Raw genomic sequence first — 19154 nt, forward strand, 5'->3', positions numbered from 1 at the left:
ATCTAGACCACCCTGACCCCTTTTAGACAACATTACAACTCCTCCCTCCCAACCCATCCACACTACAACCCATTATCCCCCCCAGATCCCTTTTCCCTTACACACCCTAATCAAACAAACCCCCCACCGCCATCTCCGCCCACCGCCCCCCAACCTCTCCACAAACCTCCTTCACACTCCGTCCCCTCTCATCCCTCACCCACCTCACATCCTCCTCCGCACCCACCTCCGCCCTCCTCTCCCCCACCCCAACCCCATTAGCAACCTGCACCACCTCAGCCGGGAACACCTCGGTCGGCAGTCCACTGCCCAACCAAAGCAACAACCAAAACACCTCCTCTCTTCCATTCTCCACGGCCAAATGCAACGCCGTCTTCCCCTCGTTCAGCGGGTCGCGGAAGGTGAGGAGTTCGCTTGGTGTGATGGTGGTTTCCTCATCTTCTGAAGCGGCAACGTCCGTCAACAGCTCGATGATCCCCGCGAAATCGCCTTCAGAGGCCATGGTGTGCATCGCCCTCGCCGGCCTGGCCGACGGGTTAGAGGAGAGGTAGGCTTCTTCGGTTAGGGCAGGTAAGATGTCGAGGGAGGACTGAAGCCCGCCTTCGTTGTGGTATTGGGTGAGGATTGCGAGGCCGGAGGAGGTGGGGAGGATGGGGTTTGTTGCGCTTATGGGCACCGAAGGTTGGTTAGATGAAGAAGAAGAGGAGTTGGTAGGGAGGTAGGTGTTGCAAGAGGGACAGCGGAGGGAGAGGGCCACGGAAGAGGAGAGGTCCATTAGGCATTGCCAGTGGTAGTGGCAGTTGCAGGGGAGGACGAGGTCGTCGGGGATTTGTTGGGGTTGGCTTGGTTGGCCTGATGGGTGAGAGGAGGAGGAGGGGCCGCCGTTATCCATGTTGTCGTCGTCGTCGGAGTCCTGGTCTAGGTCGTAGTCGGGGCCGACTTCGAGGTAGAGAGGTTCCTCGCAGGCTTTGCAGACGGACATTTTGGTGGTGGGTGTGGGTTTAATGATATCTGGTAGGGCGTTAGTGAGTGATCACTGATGAGGCACAGTGAGTATGGGATGAGATATGGTGACTTACCTTGGGAAAGAAGTGAGATAGTGACTTTGTGATTATCACTTGTTGAAGCAACGCGCGTTTAGAGGCGTCGTAATCCCGGGTTTCAAGTTGTCGTAAAACCCCAGTGATTTGCTGAAAAGGTTTCGGGTTGTTGTGGCTTAGACAGACGTGAGGTTATCCCGAGGATGCGAATGGAAGAAAAGGGAAGTAAAATTCTCTACGGACTGTTAGTGAGGTACAGGGTCCTGGCGCTCAGGGGTCGGGTCGCAGTGATCCACCCATGCATACGTGGAGCCGAGGTATCATTGTGAGTCCCGCACAAGTTCAGGCTTAACAGAACTCCCAACCCAAACGGAAGCCTGGCGGTGGTTTCAGGGTTCCCATGCAAGTGGAAAAAGTCGCCAGGGTTATCGCTGGGCTGGCTGCCTGAAGCATGGCTGATTGGGCCGCGAGGGCGTTACGCAGCTCCCTTTCTGGGCAAAAGCTGGGCGATTACATCAGGCTGCTTCTGGGACCTGCTGTTAGTGCTTGTCTCAATTGCGATGGCGTCCCCGCCCCCGCCAGCCGTTCCTTGACGCCTGTAGCGGCCATGCTCTTTTGAGCTTCGCTTCTTCGGCCGACGACGCATGGAACGGGAGGAGGAACAAGGCACTTCATTGATGGTTAACAGCAAGAACTCCGGCTGGCCCAGGCATTCATACAAATAACATCCACTCCCCTTTTCCGCCAGACCATCCCGTCATCACCAGCACCGCCTACACTACACCGATTAGGAAAATAATCTAATACTGACGACCGCATTGGGCGTCTTCATTACTTTTGTTAATAGAGGGTTTCTCTCTTACCACGGTTCCCGCCGGATATCACGCCATTTATCACCAAGAGGAGTGATTCCCGACCGACCCCTTTTTGACATCACCATCCGCAATCATGAATGTCCTCAAGATCCAGAAGTAAGAACATGGCGAGCCTCCAAAAGCTACAGACGACGTGCGCAATAGCAGAATATAGCTAATGGAACTAGGAAATTCCCTCAACTACAACAGAGCGACATCTTCGGGTTGGCCGATGCCTTCCGCAAGCTCGACGTAGACGATAAGGGGTACATTGACGAGACCACCGCCATCAAGGCCACCCAGGCCAGCGAGCGCCAGCCCTACGATGCCGTCCGCGCAGCCCTCAAAGACGTCGGTCTTGACGCCTCGCGCCGTGTAGAACTCGAAGATTACGTTGGGGTAAGCCGAAGCCTTCCTCCAAGCTCCCCCGCAACAGTCGAGAGGGGTCGCATCACCACCACATGTTGAAGGCCACCCAGGTCGCATTCAATATAATACCGCTCATCGAAGATTTGGCTGACAAACTCGACTCTCTAGCTCGTCGCCAAGCTCCGCGAAGGTCCCGGCAGCGCCGCCGCTGCTCCCTCGACCCCCGCTTCTGTCATCGCCCAGCGGACGGGAGGCGCTACTCCTAGTCACGCCTCGAAGCCATCTATCGGTGGCGCCGGCAAGATCTTCGTCCAAGGCTCGAACGCTAACATCACCCACACCATCAACGAAGATGAACGTACCGAATTCACGCGCCACATCAACGCCGTCCTTGCGGGCGACCGCGACATCGGCAACCGCCTGCCCTTCCCGACCGACACTTTCGAGATGTTCGACGAGTGCAAGGATGGTTTGGTCTTGGCCAAGCTCATCAACGACAGCGTTCCCGACACCATCGATGAGCGTGTACTAAACATGCCCGGCAAGAAGACCAAGAACCTCAATGCGTTCCAGATGACAGAAAACAACAACATTGTTATTGAGTCGGCAAAGGGTATTGGTTGCTCGGTCGTCAACATTGGTAGCTCTGATATCATTGAGGTCAAGGAGCATCTTATCCTGGGCCTTATGTGGCAGATTATCCGCAGGGGCTTGCTCAGCAAGATCGATATCAAGCTCCACCCCGAGCTCTACCGCCTTCTCGAGGAGGACGAGACCCTCGAGCAGTTCCTCAGACTCCCTCCTGAGCAGATTCTCCTCCGCTGGTTCAACTACCACCTCAAGGCCGCCGGCTGGCCCAGGAGGGTAGCCAACTTCTCGTCCGACGTCAAGGATGCCGAGAACTACACCGTCCTTCTCGCTCAGATCGGTTCCGAGTACGGCTGCACGCGGGCGCCTCTGCAGACGCGCGACCTCCATCAGCGGGCTGAGGAGGTTCTCCAGAACGCCGACAAGCTCGGTTGCCGCAAGTTCCTTTCTCCCTCTTCGCTCGTTGCCGGTAACCCCAAGCTCAACCTCGCTTTCGTTGCCAACCTCTTCAACACACATCCTGCCCTCGACCCTATTACTGAGGAGGAGAAGCTCGAGGTTGAGGACTTTGATGCTGAAGGCGAGCGCGAGGCCCGTGTGTTCACCCTGTGGCTCAACAGCTTGGACGTCAACCCCGCCGTTCAGTCCTTCTTCGACGATCTCCGCGACGGTAGCGTTCTCCTACAAGCATATGACAAGGTTATTAAGGGATCCGTCAACTGGCGCCACGTCAACAAGGCTCCCGCGCATGGCGGTGAGATGCTGCGCTTCAAGGCCGTCGAGAACACCAACTATGCGATCGAGCTGGGTAAGCAGAACGGCTTCTCCCTGGTCGGTATCCAGGGTGCCGATATCACTGATGGTCAGCGCACCTTGACACTGGGTCTCGTCTGGCAGCTGATGCGCAAGGACATCACCCTTACCCTGCACGGTCTGGCTCAGCGCCTCGGCAAGCGTGAGATCACGGATGCGGAGATGGTCAGATGGGCTAACGAGATGAGCCGCAAGGGCGGCCGCAACTCGAGCATCCGCTCGTTCAAGGACCCTGCCATTGGCTCGGGTATCTTCCTGTTGGATGTGCTTAATGGCATGAAGAGCAACTATGTCGATTACGACTTGGTTACTCCCGGCAAGACTGATGATGATGCTTACCTCAACGCCAAGCTCAGTATCAGCATTGCCAGAAAGATGGGCGCCACTATCTGGCTGGTGCCAGAGGATATCTGCCAGGTGCGCAGCCGCTTGGTCACGACCTTTATCGGTAAGTTACTCCTTTGACTATTAGGCTTCAATTTGCGCGACCGGACTAACACATGGGCTAGGTTCGTTGATGGCTACTTATGAGAAGATGCAGTAAATAACATAACGGGGAATGATGAACTGGTTTTACCTGAGATAACGGGGGATGAATATAAAGATACACCCTTGACAGGGCGATGGACTAAAAAGTTGAACTGGCGAATGGCCTTTACGAATGTTTATTTTCCTCTTGAAGCCAACACCTCACCACTGCAAGCCGTATGACATTGAATGCACATTCGTCTTCAGGTACCTACTAAATTCGCGATACTGCACATCCCAAAGAAGTCCAACTGCCGCCATACAACTCCGAACCGTCAGCTGTTTGGTTACACAACCTGCAAATCCCAAGCCAATAAAGCCCGACTAAGTTGAGGCGCGGTGGCAACTTCAGCCCTATTGAACTTGGAGATATATCTCCGGTTCATCCGACTTTCCCAGGCCAGGCCCTGCATATGTCATTTCCTCCACTTCCCTCTCCCCCTGGTACTCCACAGACCCCATTCGCGAGCTTCCATGCACCGAACGAGCGGGACCTTTGCCTGAATCATTGACGGCGTCATGGCGTTGGGTTTTGTGGATTCTTGAAAGTTCCCAATGTTAGTATGTTTGAAGGGTTCAAACTGGTATGTTTGTAAGGAATAGTTGCTTTGTTCAAAGGAATTTTGAACATACATCACCACTCAGCCATTCAGAAGGAAACTTGTCGAGCGTCTTGTTGTCTTCCCTTTGTTCCGTTTTGGTTAAATAACACCGTACGGGAGGGACCAATCCGGGAGAAGGAGGGGTGGACGGACGGCATTTCGCAACTCGGCCCTGAGAAAGCGAGAACGGAGCTTTGGATCTAGACTTTTCATTGAATCAGGAGATCTGCTCCGCATCTTTGCCGTCGCCGTCTCCGCGCCGCCGCACCGCGCCGCAAATAGTCAAAAGTCACAAGCAAATGCAGTATCACTTACATACAGTACTATACCATAACCCGTTCATCTCTTCTTTGACAAAAAGTCCGTCGATCCCATCCCGTTCGTCCCGCCCGCCCGCTTGTGTAAAGAAAGGATCCGCTTGATCCGGAGTTGGACGGAACTGGGCACTTGTGGTTTTCTAATTGGGCAAATCTTGTTTCTCTTGAATGTGATTGACGTCTTTCCCGAACGAAGGATCGCTCTCTTCATCTCTCTTATAAGAGTCTTTTGGATACAGTACCCTGGCCTTTTATTCTTTCTTACTGTCCCTTCAAGGTCCAATGATACATCACACCGACCTTAATGGTATACCAACCGACAACGACCGGCATATCCACACCACCTTTCGAGGTACAGTATTGCTGCCATCACCGAGATTAGGATTGCCCTGCAAGAAACGTTTCGATATCACGCGGCTATCCGTGCGACTTCGATCCGCTGGGGATCCACAATTCAAAGGGGACCATATTGTTCTTTTTGAACTTTCTCTATATCCGGACCTCTCTTCTGAAGGAGGAAATCTTTCACCGATACTTCGAAATCAACTTGATCATATCTGGTCCTCGAAAAGTCACGAAAGCGACTGACGACAAGAGGCCATAACTCTGGAACAACCCACCACCAACCCAACGCCAGTTCCCCAAAACCCATGGAAACCATGGAATTCACATCCAGCAGCTACCCGGCGCCAGTACCAGCAGTGCCAACGCCAATCGGGCACCTCAAAGCGCGAACAAAACGCCCATCTATCAAGCCATCATCATCATCAGCTTCATCACCAACATCAAACAACATCTTTACCACCAACGGCAAACCCAAAAACATGCTTGTCGAGCGGCCCTTCTTCTTTTTGCCAACGCCTGATCAGAGTCCACATTTATCTCAAGAAGAGGAGAGTGATGGTGACGGAGGAATTTCTCCATTAGACAGCAGCGCCAGCAGCCGGACCGGACCGCCAAATGAGAAAGCAGCAGCAGCAACAAGGAATGATCTTGGTTCAAGATCATCATCATCATCATCATCATCATCATCATCATCGTCCGGAACAAAAAGTCCAGCAATCGAAGACTACGACGACCTTACCATTTCTCCCGACGCAATGGTTCAGCGGGATGAGAACGGAGATGTGGATGAGAGAAGTTCATCAACCGCGGCGGGGGAACCGGCGACGGCGTTTTCGCTTACCGTGACGATGGATACTATGCAACCGTTGTCTGGTAGTGACGAGGACGCTGCTGTCTCAGCAGCAGAGGGGAGGGGGAAGGAAAGCGGCAACGGGAAAGCGTTAAAACCAGTACCAATACCAGTACGACCAACCATCCACGTCGGAACCACCACCCCCTCAACGACAGACATCCACAACTCGCTTTTGACAGCTATTGAAAAGCAATGCCAGCGGATAGAAGGGATGTCCTCCTCCGAGTCTTCTTCTTCTCCCACCACGTCCATACATCACTTATCAGCATCAGCAACGGAATCAACCGACCACCACCACGCCCACACCAAACGAACAAAAAGAAGAGGCAAATTCTCCGACCTAGTCTTCACCCGCAACTTCTCCACCTTCGACCGCCAAAACGCCCTGGCAGCCTCCTCGCCCTTCCACGGCTTCTTCACCCTCTTCTGGCTCGGCATCTCGCTCTTCGTCATCAAGATCGGCGCCGAGAACTGGCGGCAGCACGGCAACCCACTGGGTCGGAACGAAATCCTGAAAATCATGTTCCACCGGGACTTGGTGGTCTTGCTCATCGCCGACGGGGTCATGTGTTTCTCCACTGGCTTTTCTTGGATTCTGCAGCGTCTTGTTCGTCGGGGCGTGGTCGATTGGGATAAAGAGGGGTGGGTGTTGCAGAATATCTGGCAGTGTTTGTTCGTGGCTGGTGTTGTGGGTTTCCCCCTGGTGAGGGACTGGCCGTGGACGCATACCGTTTTTTTCGTGATGCATGGTATGGTCATGTTGATGAAGATGCATAGTTACGCGTTTTATAACGGGTATCTGGCGTCGGTGTGGAAGAAGCGGCAGCTGTTGCTGGGAAAGCTGAAGGAGCTTGAGCATGTGGAGGTGGTTGCCAAGCATGATCCGGACAGGAGCTGGACGGAGCCGTTCCCGCTGCTGCCGAGAGACTTGTCGACAGAGCATCTGTCGAGAGTGCCGTCGGCGCAGGAGTATAAGGAGAGGAGAAGGATGTCGATTGCTGCGCAGCAAGGGGCTGATACTCAGGAAGAAGATGATATGGACAAGATTGTCGCGGCGATTGACTCGCGCGAGCCGTTGAATGAGGAGCAGGTCCATGTTTTTGAGAGGGCGCTGAAATGGGAAGTGGACGCCATGACGGATGAGCTGAGAGGCAAGGCGACGGACGACAAGAGGGTGTATCCGAATAACCTTACGCTGGCCAACCATTACGAGTTCATCGTGCTGCCGACGCTGGTGTACGAGCTCGAGTATCCGCGGTCCGAGTCCATCAACTGGTACTATGCTGCCGAGAAGATGGTGGCCTGTTTCGGAGTCATTTTCGTCATGATCATGATCTCGCAGGCTTTCATCTACCCCGTGGTCATGGAGACGGTCAGGATGAAAGAGATGGGGATGCCGTTGAACGAGCGGTTCCGATACTTCCCCTGGATGTTGGCCGACTTGATCTTCCCCTTCATGATGGAGTATCTGCTGTCGTGGTATCTCATCTGGGAGACGATCCTCAACTTTGTGGCGGAGCTGACCAAGTTCGCCGACCGAAGCTTCTATGATGCCTGGTGGAACTGCGTGTCGTGGGATCAGTTCGCGAGGGATTGGAACCGACCGGTGCATAACTTCTTGTTGAGACATGTGTACCACAGCTCCATCTCGGCCATGAAGGTCGACAAGCACACGGCCACGCTCATCACTTTCTTCTTGTCGGCATGTGTCCATGAGCTAGTCATGTGGTGCATCTTTAAGAAACTGAGAGGCTATTTGCTCTTTTTGCAGATGTTCCAGTTGCCGGTAAGTTTCTATATCCCTACATGCGTTGACTGACAGCATGCTAACGGTTCTGGACAGCTTGTGAGTATGAGCAGGACAAAGTGGATGCGGAACAGGAAGACATTGGGGAATGTTTTCTTTTGGCTGGGCATCTTTACGGGCCCGAGTATCCTTTGCAGCTTGTATTTGATTCTGTAACTCTAGCTTGGGGAATATCTGACGACGTCGGCGTTTGATAAAGGGAGGCGTGGCATAGTTGACATATGCATTTGGATAGCTTGGATATCTGGTTCTGAAGGAATACAACGCCATTCGAAAGTTCTAATCCTATGTTCGTGTTGAAGATGTTTGTACTGTGGTTGTGACCTTGTTGGCGTTGGTGTTGTTGACTGGTGACTGGGGGATTGAAGATCAACAAAAGGGAGAGACGGGAGCCGAGACGGGAGACGGGAAGGCATGTGGAAATATTGGACCCTGCCGCCCTGAGGAAATTGTTAGTGTCAAGGCTGTTGGTGCGTACACTACAGTACTGTAGCGACACGGCTGCCAATCACACGGGCGATACACCAATCATACGTCATTTCGAGGTGGGTCCATCGCCTTACCGCCTTCTGCGTCCGGGTTCCCTGCCTCGAAGCCTGCCGTTCCCGGGCGACGAGTGAAGGCGTTTTCAGCGGATTTTCCACTGTGCTCCAGCGACATCCAAATTTCCAACTCCATTTTCAGGTTCGAGGTTCCCCTTCCACTTCCGCTTCCCGCTGCTTCGCTTCCCTTCTCACCTAAATCAGTTCTCCCCTTCACCTCCCCAACGGTGTGTCCCGTCTCCTCTTTCCACCACCACCTCCTTCCCCCCATCCCACTTCCATTGCTGCTTATCCATTCGTCGCCTTTTTCCATTTGCAACTCTACCTTGCCTTATATCCGCGCGTCGGACTCTCGGACAAACACACTCATCTAGCATTTACTCTCTTAGGCCTGCCATCTGTCATCATCGACCGCGACCGCGAATCGCGCACGGCAATCGATTCTCACCATGTCTCGCAACGGCACCACTCTCTACGTGACCGGGTTCAGCCACGGCACCCGCGCACGCGACCTAGCCTACGAGTTCGAGCGGTACGTTATCTAGAAAGCAATCACTACAACGGCGATGACTCGATCACCACCTTCGAGTACGGTTCCTGTCCGAGATCCGCCCTCGCCCTCCCCATCCCGCCCCGTCCTCTCCTCCATCTCTCCCGCCCCCGTCGTCGAACCCCCCTCCGAACCCTCTCCGTCTTCGTCTTCGCCCTTCTTGCGACAGTCTCCTATCTCCTGTCCGTCTCTCCCGCCGCTCTTCGCTATGTCCACTGCGCATCATGATCCGCTCGAGGTAACCTCGTTGTCATTTCGACGCCCACGCCCTCGAACCATCCCCTTCTCTCACCGAGCGGTCGGCGCCTACACGTACCATTCCCCCCACGTCGGGCGAGTCGCCCGTCGATTTTGGCGGAACCTCTCGAGCTCGATCGCGCGCCTCTGCGAAACGGCATCACCATCTCTACGGAACGAATCATTCTACGTTGGTCCCGAGTACTGACGAATATCATAGCTACGGTCGTCTTGTGCGCTGCGATATTCCTGCTCCCCGCAGTGCCAGCAGCAGACTGTATGTTACCATTACTTATCCCTCCCCAGTGATGGAACCGAGTTGGAGCTAACGGCAAGCTTCAAAGTTTCGCTTTCGTTGAGTACGAGGACCGTCGGGATGCCGATGACGCGTACCATGATATGCACAACAAGCGCATTGGCCGCGATGACATTCTGAAGATCGAGGTCAGTTCACCTTTTCCTGCCACGACAGACCCAAGCTCATGATAGGCTGATTGCTAATTCCAACTATAGTGGGCTCGCACTCCTCCCTCCGCTTCTTGGCGCTTTGACCGCAGCGATCGTGAGCGTGGTCCTCGTGGCCGCGACCGCTCCCCCCGTCGCCGCTCTCCTAGCCCCAGGCGCAGCACCAGAGATTACTCCCCTAGGAAGGATGATCGTCGTGACCGCGACCGCGACCGTGACTACGACCGTGATCGCCGCGATACTCGTGACCGCTCTCGCAGCCCTGAGCGGTAGGTGGCCCTTGACCTCTTGCATCAAGTTTTGTGCCCGATGCTGACATTCCTCTAGTGAGCGTGAGCGCGATGTTAAGGACGACCGCGACCGCGAGGACCGTGATCGTCGCGAGAACGGCACCAACGGTGACGACAGAAAGGGTACGTACACCCTTTGAGCGAGCAACCCCCGTGCACGACCATGATCTGACGACCTATCCCTCTGCAGCCATCGATAGCCCCGAAAGGCCTGCCCACGACGACCTCGATGTTGCCGAGTAAACAGATCACCCCACTCGCGGCGCGGGGTCCCTCCGGTTTGGGCGCCAGTCACCCAAGCCCCGCCTGCTGTGTTGGCATGTTGTAAGAAACGCCAACTGTTACCGTGGTTTCGTGATTTCCTTTGTTTCTGTGTGTGGTGGGCATGCTGATGTCGGGCCCTCTTTCCTGGGCAGCTGCATTTGGCGTGCTGGTTATATGACGCCTCCTGCCCGTTTTCTCAACTCTAGAATCGAGACGAAGCGGTCGATCGGGTCCTATTGAAAACCACACTCGCCATTTCGACCGTTCGGGTTCCATAAAATCCGGAAGGACGACCCTTTTATACGATGGCACACTGCTGGTATGGATCCATGGTCCATGACCTGTCAAAAGACGTAACAAACGGCTGTTGTTGGCCGATATAAAGGTCATGACTTCCAAGGCTTTACTTCATGTCTTGGCAAGTCCGGAAAGGGGGGAACACAAAACAAATATATCGGGTGATCCCTCAAGGGGCGGGCAGAAAGGGGCTCTTGGTCTTGGTCACCGGTGGCCTAGTTGTTTTTATTTCCTTAGTTGTTTTCGTCTTTTTTTTTATCTCTCAACAGAAAAGTAGCTAGAGCAGCTGTTTAGGTAGTAAATGGTAGGGGCTACTGAGGTGAATCGGGTTCCACGGGCAGACTTATGTGAAGAGGCGGATGAGCGAACTGTATGACGGGTGATCAGGTCTTGCTTTTTGTCTTTTTTTTCACAGTTGGGGATGTACAGTACTCGGACTCTTTTACTCCGGTGGCCGTTGTGATACTAGGTGTTCTTGTGTATCTAGAGTCAAACTGGTTTACTCATCCACAGTCTAGATGATCCAGCATGTATCGTGACATTTCCCCAAGAGACACATATCACATATCGGCTTACGTGTTTGGAAAACCAAAGGCACTTCTACCATGCAGAACTCAACTAAGTTAAGAAGATGCCATGTATTCCCACCGTTAGGGAAGAATGGTTCGGGCAGTCGTTACCCCGTACCTATCAGTACTAAATGGCCCGAGCTAAAGAATTCCCGATCTGGATCTGGATCTGAATCGTGATATCTTGCATCTCCGTTGGAAGCCGAGTAAAAGCTGCAAAGGAGATTGGCTGGTTGGCGAATTGGGAACATTGGCATCTGCAGTCGCGAGGCGGATAATCCGACTGTGTTCGATTCCAATCCGACTGTGCGGGGCTAAGGTATGTAAGTTACCCTACTTTTGACCCTAAGATTAGTATTAAGGTTAGCGGTTAGGGTTAGGTGTTAGGATTAGTTCCGGGTGCAGGGGGCCGGTGAGAGGCCCCCGCGTGTGAATGAGAAATCCGTGTTTGAAAAGAAGATGATTTGGCACCGTTGTGGTCGATAGTTTGAAGAGCATTTGGTGATTGCATTTGGTGGTGATTGCGCGCGCGCGAAGTCGATGCCAAGCTTGGGAGTTCCGGTGGTCTTGGCATGGCTGACCTCCGACTTTGTATGGCGCCCGCACAGTCGGATTGGAATCGAACACAGTCGGATTATCCGGATCGCCGCAGTCGTGATCCCAGTCCTAGGCAAGGTACTGGCAAAGTCAGACAAGCGAGACAAGTACAGAAACATATCTACCCCCTTGATGGATGTTGATCATATCATTGCCAGAGTTGTTTGTGAACTTCATATACGCATCCTTATTTTCATCAAGAGAACACCAACCTAACCCCGTTGTGCCAGTTACATGATAGCCTCGAGGTCTATAAAAACGAAGTTAAAAAGATACTATGCAAGGCAGGCCATGCCGTTTTCCCTATCTCTTATGTCTGATCTACACTGCGGTTACATCACATGAGCTCTCTGGGAGGTGCGTGAGTTGTATGTCGTGCTTGCTCAGGTACAACAAACTCATACTGCTGCTGCCCGTTTGTGGTCTGCTAGATACCGTATCGGCGTATCATTGAAGTGCTAAGTAGTGAGTGAGGCGTAGGTACGTTGTCAGCTCGTTCTTGTCCAGTCACTCACTTTGGACATATCCCAACACGTTGTCAAGGTGAAGGTTGTCAAGGGTAGGTGAGCAACGGTAAGGTTTGCTAGCCAGCTAGCGTAGCAAACGTAGGGCTAGAAGGCATAACCGAACGGGTGATCCTCGATTTTGTCCTATTTTGGCGTAGTGTCTCCCTTTGTCGTAGCACTGGACCCTTAGTGACTTAGTCAAGGGCGGTCAGGTGACCTCAAAAACGGTCAAGCCAAGGGGTTTTGTGAGATCAGCTGGATCTGTCTGGATGGGTCAAGGTTGTTGTTCTCATTTGGAGTTTGTGGAAAGGGGTGGACAGATGGAAACATGAAATCGAAGAAACAATGCGCCAGCTGGCCAGCAAATCACAAGTCAAACAAAGCATTGAAGTTCGAGAACTTCAAACCCACGCTCAGACATTGGCAGCAAGACAAGATGACAGGCATAACAGGACGACGACAGGGCAACCATTCACTGCTGGAACGGGACGGGAAGGAATGACTTTGTGCCTGCTCACGCTGCTGGCAGGGCTTGGCAGGCATAGGTCTCGCGGCTGTCGGCTCCAATGGCTTTCCAGTTGCATTGCTGGGAATTTTCGTCATTCGGGATCGAAAATCCACCCAACGGAACCCCACAAGCCGTTCACTCGGTCCCGCCCTGGATTTCATTCATTCACTTCTTCCAGAAGGAGCAGTCCAAAGGAAAAGCTCCGCATCTCTCGCTCCCGTCACTGGGCCCGGAACCCGACCGATCCTTTTCTTGTTGACAACTTCCCGACTCTCCTTTTTATACCCTTTCCCTTCTGAAGCTTCCCTTCCTTTTTGCCTGCGTCCAGTCTTCTTCTTGTGTCACAGAACTTGGTTAGGTTGCGCCTCTTACCGTATATTAACGAAGAACTTAACGCGCATCTTTTAATTCTTTTACACACACTGTCTACTAGCCTTCCATCCGACATAAGATAATCCCGGTGCGACGGGAACCCCTAGATTGGCTTTACCGAGAACAACGCTCAACCCCCCCAGTCCGATCCAGCAAAAGCCGAACAAAACTTCCGTCCTGCGATTTTTCACTCTCCCATCACCACGACGAGAACCTCTCACCAAGACGACTCACCTTTCTACCAGCGGTATAGCAATACCTTTTGCAACGAGATACCCTTTCACCGACGGGAGCTGCACCTTCAGCTATATAACCGCGAGTCAGCTATATAACCGCGAGTCAACAAACCCTGCGTCATTGTTCTTGGCGCCATATTTGCGATCATCCAAAGGACACATCCACCTTGCGCATGCGCCCTGCGCCCCTGAGCAGCGACATATCGAACTTCGCGATAACTTCTCACCAACCCGAGTCCAAGAGGTAGCCCCTCTCACAAAGTCCTCAGAATGTCCGCGGTATGTTCACCCCCTTCTCGGCCATCTGTACACGCCGCATGGTCCATAACCTTTGCGCCACGGCTTAGTGTGCTTCTACTATTGTTTTCCCGTTACAAGCCGAGACCGCGAACGTTGGCGCTTGCTTGCATGTCACTGTCTTTTTACCTTTTGCTGACTTCTCCTCCTTCAGACGCCAAGCGCTAGCGGCGCACCCTCGCCTCTACCCATACCAACTGTCGAGAAAATGAGCGCCGCCGACCAGTTCCGATCCGCAGTTTCTCAGCCTACCGTGGCTGCCTTTTGCGCCGGCGGTGTCGCCGGAGCCGTATCCCGAACGGTAGTCTCACCTCTGGAGCGCCTAAAAATCCTCTACCAGATCCAAAGCAACGGTCGCGAAGCGTACAAGCTTAGTGTGGGCAAGGCGCTGGCCAAGATGTGGAGGGAGGAAGGCTGGAGGGGCTTCATGGCCGGTAACGGTACCAATTGCATCCGTATCGTGCCATACTCGGCGGTGCAGTTTGGCAGCTACAACTTTTACAAGAGGAACATCTTTGAGAGGCATCCCGGCGACTCTCTCACACCTCTGTCCAGGCTGACATGCGGTGGTCTTGCCGGCATCACCTCTGTTACCTTCACCTACCCGCTCGACATCGTCAGGACAAGATTGTCCATCCAGACTGCTTCCTTCGCGGAGCTCGGTGAAAGGTCACGCAAAATGCCCGGCATGTGGGAAACTCTGGTCAAGATGTACAGGACCGAGGGCGGATTCCCGGCACTCTATCGAGGAATCGTTCCCACTGTCGCCGGTGTTGCTCCTTACGTAAGTTCAACTTGGCATGTGTCAAGGCAATCCGTATATGCTGACTGAGGGCAATAGGTCGGCCTGAACTTCATGGTCTACGAGCACGTGCGCCAATACCTTACCTTGGACGGCGAGCAGAACCCTAGTGCCGTCAGGAAGCTGCTCGCTGGTGCGATTTCCGGTGCGGTGGCCCAGACCTGCACCTATCCTTTGTAAGTCCAGATTTTCTATGAGGTTTATGCATGCGACTGACCAAGAATAGTGATGTGTTGCGCCGTCGCTTCCAGATCAACACCATGTCTGGTATGGGCTACCAGTACAAGGGTATCTTCGACGCCGTGCGCGTCATCGTCACAGAGGAAGGCGTGCGCGGCTTGTACAAGGGGATAGTACCCAACTTGCTCAAGGTGGCTCCTAGCATGGCATCGAGCTGGCTGAGTTACGAGGTGTGCCGTGATTTCCTCGTGGGCCTGAAGCCCGAGGAGACCAAGCTCTTGCAATAATCGCCATGAGCTTGAATTCAACCCGACAAATCCGACGAAGGTCTTCGACCACCGAGCGCCAGCTACGGAAATAACAAAAGACGTTAGAAGTCAATAATAGAGGGGCAACACATAGAGCCCTACGTTTCATCACGCATCGACTTCTGCCTTCCATTCGCACATAATTGGTGATAGTCCGTTTTACCAACTCATACTACACTTTAATCAACCAGCGCAAGTCAACCTGTGAGTTCACGGGTCGGAATGGTGTTGAAGGAACTTGAAGCACTCATACATCAAGTGATGACGGCGGGTTCTTATCGAACAACTAGACATGGCTTCAACCGGGCAAGTGTCTGTCAAGAGCAGTCAAATAAAGCAGAGTGTTGAATTGTGTTTTCTGTGTTTTCTTCTTGTTTTGCTTGCATCGGAGCTCGTTTTTATTGCATGAAAGGCCATTTTGCTTCTCGGATAACAGTAATTGGGAAAAGCACAGCAAAAGTACTCAGGCATGTGTTATACTCAGCTGAAGATACACTGACAAGGGGAAGGAGTTAAGTAGCCAGAGCGGGGCGTCTTGGGAAAGGTTAGCGATAGAGAAAAGCCACAAGAGCACACTCGTTACGTAAAGCACAAGTAGATAAAAAATACTACCGAGTGTCTTTCCAACAATTGTTGTGACTTTCCTCGATGTTCGTGGATAACTGGAGTTGAGACTGGTCAGTGGTGACAGCTGAACTTGGTACAGACAGAAGGGACGACAAATGACGGAACGTCCCGCAAAAGGGGAAAACAAACAAAGTGACAGGGAAGTGACGGGTGGGCAGACTAGGCGCACGAGCCATGCTCTGGCTGCACGCACAGACCAGTCCTCTACCAGCTGGCGCCTCCAGGCCCACAACCCCAATTTGTGCCATTGGTGACCGCCCGCACAAATCCGCCGGCGGTTGGACACCAAAAACTTTCTGTGAATTTTGCGGCACCGCTTGATTTCTGGATTTGACAACCCCCGATTTCAGTCGACAATCGAGAGTCAGCCGCCAAGATGGGTACGTAAAATCAACAAAACACCATCACAACTGCCACCGAAATGGCCTCCTTTGAAGCCTTTGTGTGCGAGTGGACGAGATTTTCGACGTTGAAAAACTGAGAAACTTTTCGATCTGCGACCATGGCAATTTTCACCTGCGTTCCCGGTCGTTGGAGATGGTCCTGTTGTCGCCCTCGATAGATGCCATACCGCAATCAATCAGATCGCGCCCTCTCTCTGGGAATGAAGAGGACGACGGTCTGATGCGGATAGGCTTCGAGGCGCAAAAGAACAACAACGGACGTACTCCGCGCACTTGGTCGAGCAATGGCACGCCAGTCTGAGCATACCTGAACCATTGAAGGCTGACTGGGAGTCTGTTTGCGACGAATAGGTATCGATCTCCGCAAGCACCACGAGCGGTCCACTCACCGCAAGGCCCCCAAGAGCGACAATGTCTACTTGAAGCTCCTGGTCAAGCTTTACCGCTTCCTTGCCCGTAAGTTTATGATTCCTGTCCCTGATTATTGAGGCCACACGACAGCATACTAACCCGCGCTCCCCCCCAGGCCGCACTGACTCTGCCTTCAACAAGGTCGTGCTCCGCCGGTTGTTCATGTCCCGCATCAACCGTCCCCCCATCTCTCTCTCTCGCATTGCCGCCAACCTCAAGAACGGCAACGAGAAGAAGACCGTCGTTGTTGTCGGTACCGTCACCGATGACAACCGTCTCCTGACCGTCCCCAAGGTCGCGGTTGCTGCCCTCCGCTTCACCGCCACTGCCCGTGCTCGCATCGAGGCTGCCGGTGGCCAGGCCATCACCCTCGACCAGCTCGCCCTTGAGAAGCCCACCGGTGCCAACACCCTCCTTCTCCGTGGCCCCAAGAACGCTCGCGAGGCCGTCAAGCACTTCGGCTTCGGTCCCCACAAGCACAAGGTACGTCGCATCATACACATATCAAGAGGAAACAGATTACTGACACCCATTACAGAAGCCCTACGTCGCTTCCAAGGGCCGCAAGTTCGAGAAGGCTCGTGGTCGCAGAAGATCCAAGGGTTTCAAGGTCTAAACGGAGCAAAGATACCCCTGGCGACATCCTCTGGTACAAGGCGTGGGGAATCTTTTGCTGCTCTCTCTTGTACTGCTGGCAAGAATGGCTATGCTTGGCTGTTTTTGCTGCGCGTATTTGGGTTTGCATGGGGCAATACTCCGGGCTGCGGCTGGCGTGCAAACATCATAGGGCAAATTCCTTCAGTTCATGACAAGGAAATTGATGACCACCACGTCTTAACCAGAACCATTTGATATTTGTGATTGCTGTGAATGTTGATGTGTTTGGGTATCTGATGTACAATGTCTTCAACATGCGGATGTGAATGTCTTTGCCCCCAAGTTATTCTCCCGATAACGTCGTTTTACTCGTACAATGCCTTAGATCAACAATAGAGCGCCATCATCCATCAAATAGGAATATCCTCCAAAATAACATCCCCCCTCCTATTCAGCGCAACAAAATACGCCTCCTTTGACTCCTATAACCCAAGTCCAAGCTCGTCAGCTACCTCTCAACCATAATAACCCAAGAACAGTCCTGTCCTGTCCTGTCCTGTCCTGTCCAAACAACTGCAACCGGGAAGGGGGAGGGAAATGGAGACTTACACTCCTAGAACTATCCGGCTTATCCCTATACACCTTGGTAAACAGCTGACGAAGCATCCCCTCCAACTTCTTGTCCTCCGACCCTTGGTAGAACTTGCAGACGAAGTGACCGCCGGGTTTGAGCGTGTCGTTTGCGAATGAGAGAGCGGCGTAGCAGAGATCCTGTTTTTTTGGGGAAGGGGGGGAAAGAGAGAGGGGATGTGTTAATTAGTGTTTCTTTTCGAAGGTGGAGGGAGGGTTGAGGTTTGAGTAACGGTTGGGGATGGGGATGGGACTTGGGAGAGGGTAGATGAGGGATGGATATTTGTTAATGGGAAGGGGGGGGTAGTGGGGGGAATGGGGGAAGAAATGGGGGATGAAGGAAAGGGATGAAAACGATCAAAACAACATACCATACTACCAGCGTGGTCCTTGAACGAAATCCCGCTCGTGTTCATCATCCTGCTATACGGGTTACTCAAAGTCTTGATGGAGAAGCCGGAGGTTTGGGGCCAGGGTTCTGACATGTCGCTTAGTACTACCTGTTTTTTTGTGTGTAATGGTAAGTGTTTAGTAGTTAGTTTGTGTTCCCAAAGTTCGTGAGTTCTTGGGTGAGGATATGAATGAGTGATGAGGACGGGGGTCGGGGGACGGGGGACGGGAGACGGTGGAAAGGGAAAGAGAGAAGACGCACATCAACCAACCGCATTTGCTCGGGTTGCTTTTTCTTCTTTGGTTGTTGTTGTTCTTGGTGTCCCTCTTCAAGTTCCTCAGCACCCTCTTCCTCGCCAGCTTGTCTTTCTGTTTCGACGATGGCTGCGGTGGTCGCTTTATTCTCGGAGTCTAGGTCTTGCTCCAAAACCTCAGGCTGCTGCTGCATTTGTGCCTCTCGGACTGCCATGCGCTCCAACTCGATATAACTCGGTCGATCGGCGAAAATCTCTTGGTTCTCTGCTTGCTTCTGTTGTTGCTGTTGCTGTTGCTGTTGCTGTTGCTGTTGCTGTTGCTGTTGCTGTTGCTGTTGCTGTTGCTGTTTCTGCCCTTCTCCCTTTTCATTAATCTCCAAGTTTTCCATCCCGGCAACAACAACCTCGTCCATCATCTTGCCGTCCTTCTTCTTCTGCTCAGCCTCACCTTCACCTTCACCCACAACTTCTTCGCCCGAATCCTTAACCTCCTCCTCCACCTCCACCTCCCCCCGTTCCTCCATCTCCAACTCCCGTTCCCTCACCTCCTCAGCCTCCCTAAGCGCCTCAGCCTCCCTCTGTCGTCTTAGTTGCTCCCCCCTCCCCCGCCCCTCCTCCTCCCTCAACCATCCCTTCACCAACCCCCTCACGCCCTCACTCAAAAAATTCCCCTGAATCGAACTAACCCCCCTCGGCGGCTGGGCA

At 53.1% G+C, this 19154-nt stretch overlaps 6 protein-coding genes across 6 annotated transcripts; 5 read left to right on the forward strand and 1 right to left on the reverse strand.

The window, feature by feature from the left end:
* Positions 1 to 106: 106 nt before the first annotated feature.
* B0H65DRAFT_527156 (uncharacterized protein) lies at positions 107 to 1300 on the reverse strand (the record flags this gene model as incomplete). Its single annotated transcript, XM_062828869.1, has 2 exons — positions 1080 to 1300; positions 107 to 1011 (listed from the first exon to the last, which is right to left on the reverse strand). The coding sequence occupies exon 2, from the start codon at positions 980 to 982 to the stop codon at positions 107 to 109; it is 876 nt and encodes a 291-aa protein (XP_062680660.1). The 5' UTR covers positions 983 to 1011; positions 1080 to 1300.
* Positions 1301 to 1811: 511 nt separating this feature from the next.
* Positions 1812 to 4227, forward strand: B0H65DRAFT_232277 (fimbrin). The gene is made up of 3 exons (XM_062822202.1): positions 1812 to 2011; positions 2083 to 2293; positions 2432 to 4227. Exons 1-3 carry the CDS (start codon positions 1989 to 1991, stop codon positions 4127 to 4129), a joined length of 1932 nt encoding a protein of 643 aa, XP_062680661.1. The 5' UTR covers positions 1812 to 1988; the 3' UTR covers positions 4130 to 4227.
* Positions 4228 to 6520: 2293 nt separating this feature from the next.
* Positions 6521 to 8272, forward strand: B0H65DRAFT_509878 (MBOAT, membrane-bound O-acyltransferase family-domain-containing protein; the record flags this gene model as incomplete). The annotated part of the gene is made up of 2 exons (XM_062828353.1): positions 6521 to 8095; positions 8153 to 8272. The coding sequence occupies 2 exons, from the start codon at positions 6521 to 6523 to the stop codon at positions 8270 to 8272; spliced, it is 1695 nt and encodes a 564-aa protein (XP_062680662.1).
* Positions 8273 to 8759: 487 nt separating this feature from the next.
* B0H65DRAFT_469581 (RNA-binding domain-containing protein) lies at positions 8760 to 10639 on the forward strand. The gene is made up of 6 exons (XM_062827018.1): positions 8760 to 9190; positions 9666 to 9722; positions 9790 to 9889; positions 9959 to 10179; positions 10238 to 10524; positions 10617 to 10639. Exons 1-5 carry the CDS (start codon positions 9108 to 9110, stop codon positions 10338 to 10340), a joined length of 564 nt encoding a protein of 187 aa, XP_062680663.1. The 5' UTR covers positions 8760 to 9107; the 3' UTR covers positions 10341 to 10524; positions 10617 to 10639.
* A 2891-nt stretch (positions 10640 to 13530) lies between these two features.
* Positions 13531 to 15357, forward strand: B0H65DRAFT_232429 (mitochondrial carrier domain-containing protein). The gene is made up of 4 exons (XM_062822203.1): positions 13531 to 13828; positions 14001 to 14630; positions 14688 to 14824; positions 14875 to 15357. Exons 1-4 carry the CDS (start codon positions 13820 to 13822, stop codon positions 15113 to 15115), a joined length of 1017 nt encoding a protein of 338 aa, XP_062680664.1. The 5' UTR covers positions 13531 to 13819; the 3' UTR covers positions 15116 to 15357.
* A 693-nt stretch (positions 15358 to 16050) lies between these two features.
* On the forward strand, positions 16051 to 17422 carry B0H65DRAFT_469595 (ribosomal protein L18e/L15P). The gene is made up of 4 exons (XM_062827019.1): positions 16051 to 16143; positions 16519 to 16623; positions 16694 to 17061; positions 17117 to 17422. Exons 1-4 carry the CDS (start codon positions 16140 to 16142, stop codon positions 17192 to 17194), a joined length of 555 nt encoding a protein of 184 aa, XP_062680665.1. The 5' UTR covers positions 16051 to 16139; the 3' UTR covers positions 17195 to 17422.
* The last annotated feature ends 1732 nt before the right edge of the window (positions 17423 to 19154 follow it).

The sequence above is a fragment of the Neurospora tetraspora genome (genome assembly GCF_033439725.1).
Source record: "Neurospora tetraspora strain CBS 560.94 chromosome Unknown B0H65scaffold_5, whole genome shotgun sequence".
NCBI lineage: Eukaryota > Fungi > Ascomycota > Sordariomycetes > Sordariales > Sordariaceae > Neurospora > Neurospora tetraspora.

What these genes read in the sequence shown, in the direction of transcription:
- B0H65DRAFT_469595 (XM_062827019.1), top strand. An exon ending in GCTTTACCGCTTCCTTGCCC is followed by an intron (nt 16,624 to 16,693) that starts GTAAGTTTATGA and finishes GCTCCCCCCCAG; the next exon opens with GCCGCACTGACTCTGCCTTC. An exon ending in TCGGTCCCCACAAGCACAAG is followed by an intron (nt 17,062 to 17,116) that starts GTACGTCGCATC and finishes CACCCATTACAG; the next exon opens with AAGCCCTACGTCGCTTCCAA.
- B0H65DRAFT_232429 (XM_062822203.1), top strand. An exon ending in TCGCCGGTGTTGCTCCTTAC is followed by an intron (nt 14,631 to 14,687) that starts GTAAGTTCAACT and finishes TGAGGGCAATAG; the next exon opens with GTCGGCCTGAACTTCATGGT. An exon ending in CAGACCTGCACCTATCCTTT is followed by an intron (nt 14,825 to 14,874) that starts GTAAGTCCAGAT and finishes GACCAAGAATAG; the next exon opens with TGATGTGTTGCGCCGTCGCT.
- B0H65DRAFT_232277 (XM_062822202.1), top strand. Translation starts at nt 1,989, where the DNA reads ATGAATGTCCTCAAGATCCAGAA. An exon ending in AATGTCCTCAAGATCCAGAA is followed by an intron (nt 2,012 to 2,082) that starts GTAAGAACATGG and finishes TAATGGAACTAG; the next exon opens with GAAATTCCCTCAACTACAAC. An exon ending in AACTCGAAGATTACGTTGGG is followed by an intron (nt 2,294 to 2,431) that starts GTAAGCCGAAGC and finishes TCGACTCTCTAG; the next exon opens with CTCGTCGCCAAGCTCCGCGA.
- B0H65DRAFT_469581 (XM_062827018.1), top strand. Translation starts at nt 9,108, where the DNA reads ATGTCTCGCAACGGCACCACTCTCTACGTGACCGGGTTCAGCCACGGC. An exon ending in CTAGCCTACGAGTTCGAGCG is followed by an intron (nt 9,191 to 9,665) that starts GTACGTTATCTA and finishes CGAATATCATAG; the next exon opens with CTACGGTCGTCTTGTGCGCT. An exon ending in CGCTCTCGCAGCCCTGAGCG is followed by an intron (nt 10,180 to 10,237) that starts GTAGGTGGCCCT and finishes ACATTCCTCTAG; the next exon opens with TGAGCGTGAGCGCGATGTTA.